This window comes from Arachis stenosperma, chromosome 3 (assembly GCF_014773155.1).
Source record: "Arachis stenosperma cultivar V10309 chromosome 3, arast.V10309.gnm1.PFL2, whole genome shotgun sequence".
Taxonomy (NCBI): Eukaryota; Viridiplantae; Streptophyta; class Magnoliopsida; order Fabales; family Fabaceae; genus Arachis; species Arachis stenosperma.
The window spans coordinates 2,223,237-2,231,081 of NC_080379.1; the positions used below are offsets into that span (position 1 = coordinate 2,223,237).

Consider the following 7,845-nt stretch of genomic DNA (forward strand, 5'->3'; position numbering starts at 1 on the left):
ATCTGTAAAGACATTTACGTGTCGTATTATTATTGAAGGTATTAATGAGTCGATTATTTTTAATTTTTTAAAAAATTAGAATAAAATTAATTTTTCTTAATAATAACAATAAATTTATTTTTTTTAGAAATTTAATTGTATTTTTAAATATTTAGAGATTTAAATGTTTGAAAAATAAAAAATTAGAGATATATTTATCTTTTTATAAACAAATTTAAAAATATTCAATTTAGATTGTGTGATTCGATCGAATCAAATCGAGTTTAATAATTATAATGCAGACAATTAAATTTATTATTGTTGCTATAATAAATAGATTTTATTCTAATTTATTAAAAAATAAATTATTAATCGATTTAATAAAAATGTTGGATAATAACATGAAGTCTTTACAAAAAAGATATTTTTAGTTGCATTGCTTGTTGATATTTTACATTGATGAGAACATTAACAGTGTTTGTTGAAATTAAAGTGAAATTAAATCACAAACATTGACATGACACTATTGTAGTGAAGGTGCATGATCCAGATCCATCATCCATCCATTAGATTACAGCTGTGTCACACTATAAGACCGACACGTGGCGCGTATTTATACATACATGAACTTAATTTTTGTGAAAAAAGAAAAAAGAATCCTCCTAATTAAGTGGTTAAGAGTGGCTCATAGGAAGAAGGGAATAAGACTTTACTTTGTTCTTGTTCTTGATTATCCATGATCATCCATAGTGGCAGTGGTTCTGAAGAAGAAGAAGAAGAAGAAATAAAGTTGTTGTGTTGTTCAGACATGGCGATATCATTCCATATATCATCCATAGAGTAATCATCATCAACAACATTGTTACTATCACCATTAATTATCATTCCATCATCTTCTTTCACCATCGTGATATTAGTGATGTTGTTGTTATTACCATTATGCCCTCCAGTGTCGTAGAAGCTCTCTTCCCCAATATCCTTGTTGGAAGAAGATGAGGACTGGTAACTCGTAGACGAAGATGATGGAGATGATTGGGTGGTTGCAGGTGCACGCTTCTTCTCCTGTGCCTTCTGCTTCCTCATCTGAGTCCTCCAAAAGTTCTTGATCTCATTGTCTGTTCGCCCTGGCAACTTCCTTGCAATTCTTGACCACCTGCATTAATATATTAAATTATTTAAAAACTCTCAGTTATTATTATTATTTTTAGACTACCATAGTTATTTCTTTTGAACGAAATTATTGTATATAATTTAGTCAAATTTATCAAATTATTTAACGTCTTTCTACTGCGCACCTGAATTTGTAACAAAATAAATATAGGGAGTAAAGAAAGCAAACCTATTTCCCCATTTGGAGTGAAGGTGCATGACAAGTTGTTGTTCGTGGGGAGACATCTTACCATGTTTGAGACCAGGATGGAGATAATTAACCCATCGCAACCTGCAACTCTTACCTGTCCTATTCAAACCTACGACGAAGAAGGACGTACAAAATCATATATATGTATGTATTTTGATTATGTTTATATTGTATCTTATCGCCCGCCACCTTCAAACCTGAAACCTTAGCTATAAAGTCCCATCTACGATCCCCAAATAAGCCAACATATGACACAAGTTTGAAGTCCTCTTGTTCGGTCCAAGGACCCTTTCGGAATTCCTCTTCAACCATCTTCTCTCTCTCTCTATACACACCCTCTTTAATTTCTTCTGTGTGGGAATGATTGAAACTTGGAGATGAATTGTGGGGAGTTATGCTGCCACTACCACTCTATATATATGTATGTGCGTGTGCTTGTTCTCTCTCACAACTCAACTCTGCTTTATTTTAATTCTTAATTCATAATAATATGGTAAAAATTCAGGTGTAGTTGACTTTACATAAAGTTAATAATTGAGAATTGTTAAATAATTTGACTGATTTGATTAAATTTTCATTTAACAACTTTCAACTATCAAATTTACGTGAAATAATAGTACACGTTAAATATGTTATATATTTCTTAAGAAAATTAAAGGGATCCAAGACAACAAAAGTTCGGTCTATAGATTAATTATCATCAATTGCGTAATTATTAATTTATTAAAAAAAATAAAAATTAATATTAGTTATTTTTTAATTATAATCTTTTTGAGGATTTAAAATAAAAAGTAAAAATTTATAATTTAAATTTTGAAATAAATAAAATGGTATTTAAAAAATTAACTGATATGAACAAAAAATATTATTCTATTTTATATCTTTCTTATATTCGGATCTTTATGCAGTGATAATAATTTAATTTATATACGAAAGTATTACATTAATTTGGTATATCTTCAATTTTTATTATTAAAAGAGTATTGAATTAGTACTTTATATTGTTATTGCATAGGTTTTGAAGTCTTGATCATTATTTAGTTTAGCAGGTAGATTTTTATTTTGTAATTTATTCGAATAAAAATGTTTAAAATATTTTTTTAAATATTTTTTAATAATTAAAATTTAATATATATAATTAATTAAATTATATTATTATATTAAAATTAGATAACATAAATTAATTTGACTGAAAAATTAGTGAACTAAATTTTGAATCAATTTAAATTAATTTTTTTAATAAAAAATAACTATAATATTTTTATTTTTAAAAAATAATTAAAATATTTTTATTATATATATAACTCTAAATCCTAATTCTTTTTTTTTTTTGTGTTATTATAGGATTAAGATTTAGAATTTTCAATATATATAATAGGAGTATTTTAGTTATTTTTAATAATAGAAGTATTGTAATTATTTTTTATAAAAAAAATATTAATTTTAACCGGTTCAAGATTTTGTTTACCAATTTTTTAACTAAATCGACTTGTCTAATCTAATTTAATTATTATAAAAATAATATGTTTTAATAAATTATATATATTAAATTTTAATTATTAAAAAATATTTTTAAAAAATATTTTAAATATCTTTATCTAACGGACTTTCTTTTAATTTGTGGTTATTCTTTAATTTCCCCTTGCTTTTGGGCCATCACTGATTTGTCATGTTAATCATTTATATCTAGAAATCTAACTAGATGACTCAAGCTAACACTAATGCCAGTGTGTGCCACTATTTATTCGTCCTCCCCATTGTTGACTTCTTATTCCCATTTTGTTTGTTTATTGCATATGATCAATGAAAACTGAAAAGATGTAATAATAAGAAATCAATTAATTTTATGAGAAAATTATATATAATAATAATAATAATTGTGTAAACAGTTTGATGGGTTTGTAAAAAAATGTTTAGCGAGTGATGAATCAAGTTGTATTCATCTAAGTGTGTTTAATTACATTATATGATTTATCTTTATTTAAAGTTAGTGTGAGATTTTTTCTTTTTAGTTTTCAACTAATAATTAAGGGTTTAGCTAGTATGTTGTATAAATTAAAGACACTAATTTAAAATCTTTTTATAATAAACACACCAATTAAATTTTAATGTTCTAATATATTTGTTTTACATTTATTAAAATAAAAAATATTAAAACTTCGACAAATAATAATCATAACATATATTTGTAAAACACACAATTACTATATAAACCTAATAAGTAATTATCCAATGGACCACCACATAATTTTGAGATATTTAGCTATTATAAAACTAAAATAAAATGTGAATATATATAGTAGTGCGTGAAATTAAATAGTATGGAACAAATCTCAAAAAAGAAATGGGTGGAGGGGAATGGCTCAATGATGCAAGTTGACCATTGTATACACAATTTGATCGATTATTGTGTCCCTTGGGCCTTGATTATTAGTAATTATATTTTTGTAGATGAGAGATAATATGAAGATACTAGAAAGGTGAAGCTTTCTAAAAGAAGAAAGGTCATGATTGATGAAGTGGACAAATCATACTTTAGACAAGTGGAGAGTAGGATGAAATCATTAATCTTTAATTACTATTCTCACAATATTAAAATGTACATAGATATGGGTTTTTAGTTTAATTTTAGCCCCCCTATATTCTTAGCTTGCTTAGGCTGGAACCATGAATGATTACTTTTGGTTATTCTACTTCACCTCTTCAAGAGGAGATTAAAAAAAAAGAAGTTATTATTAATGTTGTAAATGTGAAGAGTGTATGAAGTTAGTCTCATATTAAAAAAAATAAAGAAGAATAAAAAGTTTATAATATGAGAGATCCATTAATTTATTATCTTAAAGTTTTGAGTTAAATGTAGTGTCTTCTTATCTTAATAAAAAAAGATAAATAAAATCTCTCGTAAAATAATCAATAAAATCAACATGCATATTATATTATGGATTTTGGTAAAACTTGTTTTTCTGTTTGAGTTTTAATATATTTCAAAAATAATGTTACAAGATTAATATTTGTTATCAATACTAATCAATATTTTTGACTAATACTTTATTTTTTATATTATTAGAATTTAGAATATAAAATTTAAAAATTTAATATTTAGTATTTAGAATTGATAAATATAAAACAAAAATAATAATTTTATTAGTCATAAATAAGGTGGGAAGTGAGTCAAGTCAGCTTATGAGCTTGCTCGAGCTCGACTCGTTAATAGCTCGATAAGCTAAACTCGTGAGCTAGTGAGCCAAGCTTGAGCTTGGAATTGAGCTTATAAATTAAATGAGCCGAACTTGAACTTGGATAAGCTCAGTTCATTAGCTCGTGAGCTGACTCGATATATATATATATATAATTATTAATATATATATCCTATATGCATTTAGTCTATATTTTTAATATTATATATATACATATGGAATAGTACTATATAATTATATATATTAATGATCTTAATTATTTAAAATTTTATATTTATTTTTTACATATAATTTTGATGTAGGACATAAATAAAAAATTTATAATTTATTGATAGATAACAATATATAAAATTGATCTTTTTAAATATTTTTTAAATATATAAGTTATAATTTATTGATATAGAATTATATATAGATTATGTATTTATATTTCTATTATTTGAGACAGTTCGTGAGCTCGAGTCAGCTCGTGAGCTTTCGGTGAGCCGAGTTTAAACTTAAAAAATAGGCTTGATTGTTAATGAGTCGAGTCATGAGCCAAGCTCAATTTTTGTGAGTTGAACTTGAGCTTGGTCTAACTCGACTCAGCTCAGTTCACTTCCAGCCCTAGTCATAAACATGGTTTTGGTTCGCTAGAAAGATCTGAAACAAATCTCATTCAGAAACTAATTAAGTGGAGGAGGGAATAATTAATTAAGATAATAAATAGCTAAACCACAACAAGACACTCAATGTATTATAATTGGATGCAAAACTCAGGCCTGAATTCCCCGTGCGATTCTCATTGGGCACTACAGCAATTATCAGATTGAGGGGCTACTAATCACGAATTATAAATTAATTAATCAACGTGATAAGTAGAAGAAAGAAGAAACTAGACTAGAGTAGTGGGATGTGGCATCACTGCGAGCTGTATATATGTTAATTATATACAAAAACCACTTAATTAATTAATTACTACATACAATGCAAATGCAAGTTAAGTCCTTAATTAGAATTAAAATTAAACTCCATTAATACTATAAAAATTGTAGCATATGGATGCTTTGATAATATGAGGTTAAGATGTTCGTGAGTGGGAAAATATATTCTTCAAGGATGAGTAGTAGCGTGGATGCCACCAAATTATTGTGGGTTGACCACTAGCTAGGGTTTATTATCTTCTTATTAATTGGTTTCTCTTTCTTTCCACCTTAAAGGATTTAATTATTAGAACTAGAAGCTAACTAGTGATAAAGATTAATTATGTGAATTACTGATAAACATTAACACACACACACATATATATGATTTTTTTTAGGGTTAAGTATGATTTTGGTCCCTAACGTAGGGGCCAAAAATCGATTTCGTCCCTCGGCTTTTTTTCGCTTCAAAAAGGTCCCTGAGGTTCCGGTTTATTGTAAAATGGTCCTTCGGACAAAAATATCCCTCTCTTTCTCCCCTCTTCTTCCTCAACCAGAAACAGAAGCAGAATCCCAAATGCAGGCAGAGGAGGAGCAGCGGCGTGGAGCGGTGGCTGCGTGGAGCGGCGGCGGCGTGGAGCTGTTGCGACGGCGACCTTCCCTCTTCCCCCTTTCCCCTCTTCCCGAAACAACACCCCCTCCCCCCGTCTCGGCAGCGCTGTGTTTTCTCCCACCACCACCATCAGAACCCACCACCACCACCACATCATCATCATCATCATCATCAGAAGAAGAAGAAGAAGAAGAAGAACAGCACCTAAACCACCAGAATAAAACCACCACTAACACCAGAACCCACAACCACCACATTATCATCATCATCATCATCATCATCATCATCATCATCAGAAATCCACAACAATATTCCACAACAAATTTCAACAACAACAATATTCCACAACAAATTTTAAAAAAAATCCAAAAATTTCACAAACAAATCAAGTTCACAGAAGAAGAAGAAAGAAGAAGAAGAAGAATTGGTGGTGCGGTGGTGAGGCAGATGGTGGTGGTGCGGCAGGGGCGATGGTGCGGTGGAGGAAGAAGAAGAAGAAGAAGAAGAAGAAGAAGAAGAAGGTGGTGGTGGTGGTGGCGGCGCGGTGCGGTGCGGGAGGAGAAGAAGAAGAAGAAGTGGCGGACGGCGGTGGGTGTCGGACGGCGGTGCGGCGACGGGAAGAAGAAGAAGCGGCGGGCGGACGCGGCGGTGCGGCGGCGATGCGGCGGCATGGATCCCCTTTCTCTCCCCCCTCCACCCTCCCCCTCCCCTCCCTTTTCTCTCCCCCCCCCCTTTTCTCCCACCCACCCCGCTTTTGTATCCCCCCTCTCTTTTCTTTCTTTTTTTCTTTTTTTATTTATATATTTTATATTTATTTTATTTTATAATTTTTTAATAAAGGGTAATTTGGTAATAAAAAAATATAATTGATAAAAAGGACGATTTTAAAACAAACTGAAACTTTGGGGACCATTTTAAAGCGAAAAAAAGCCGAGGGACGAAATCGATTTTTGGCCCCTACATTAGGGACCAAAATCATACTTAACCCTTTTTTTTATTATGATACTAATTTAACAGATTAAAAATTAATTTATTACATATTAAACTTTTATTTCAAAATTTAGTATTCATCAATAAATTATTATTATATACAAAAAATAAAATTCGAATTTATAATATTTATTTAAACAGATAAATTAATTAACCATTTAACCGATGTAAGTTAGTTAGTTAATTCTTGTATATATAATCGTGCATCTTTAAATGGTGTCATGTGGTATGAGCTTTTTATCATGTGTTGATTAATTTATTGCCATTGTTAGATTGCCCATTACTAATTTGGGAATGGTGAATCCCATGTAGTAGCCTTTATTTCAATTGTTTTTCAATATAATTGTCTTTTTATAAAAAAAGTATAGATAAATATTTTTTAATTAATCAATTTTAAATAACAATCATTAATAATTATTAATTTTATATTTTTTAAAAAATAAAATTTAAATCATCATTAATTAATGATAATTAATTAATATAAAATATAATTTAAAAATATTTATTAATTTATTATTGATTAGATCTCTGTTACATACCTAATAAGATTACTCTTTATATTGGTGTTAGCTGTACTTTTGTGCTCTGCTTCTATGCAAATGGCCAATAAGCATGGCAACACAAAGAAAAATACTTTTATATATATATATATATGTGTGTATGTGTGTGTGTAATTAGAGTATTTAATAGATATATATGTATTTTTTTGATATAATATTTTAATATTATAAGTAGAAATATAATTATTGTTGGTACGAATTTTGACCACAATACTAAACGTTTAGGTTGAAAATATTAATAGTC

At 28.7% G+C, this 7,845-nt stretch overlaps 1 protein-coding gene across 1 annotated transcript; it reads right to left on the reverse strand.

The window, feature by feature from the left end:
* Positions 1–381: 381 nt before the first annotated feature.
* On the reverse strand, positions 382–1,735 carry LOC130966528 (transcription factor MYB59-like). The gene is made up of 3 exons (XM_057891343.1): positions 1,537–1,735; positions 1,319–1,448; positions 382–1,132 (listed from the first exon to the last, which is right to left on the reverse strand). The coding sequence occupies exons 1-3, from the start codon at positions 1,649–1,651 to the stop codon at positions 646–648; spliced, it is 732 nt and encodes a 243-aa protein (XP_057747326.1). The 5' UTR covers positions 1,652–1,735; the 3' UTR covers positions 382–645.
* Between the last annotated feature and the right edge of the window lie 6,110 nt (positions 1,736–7,845).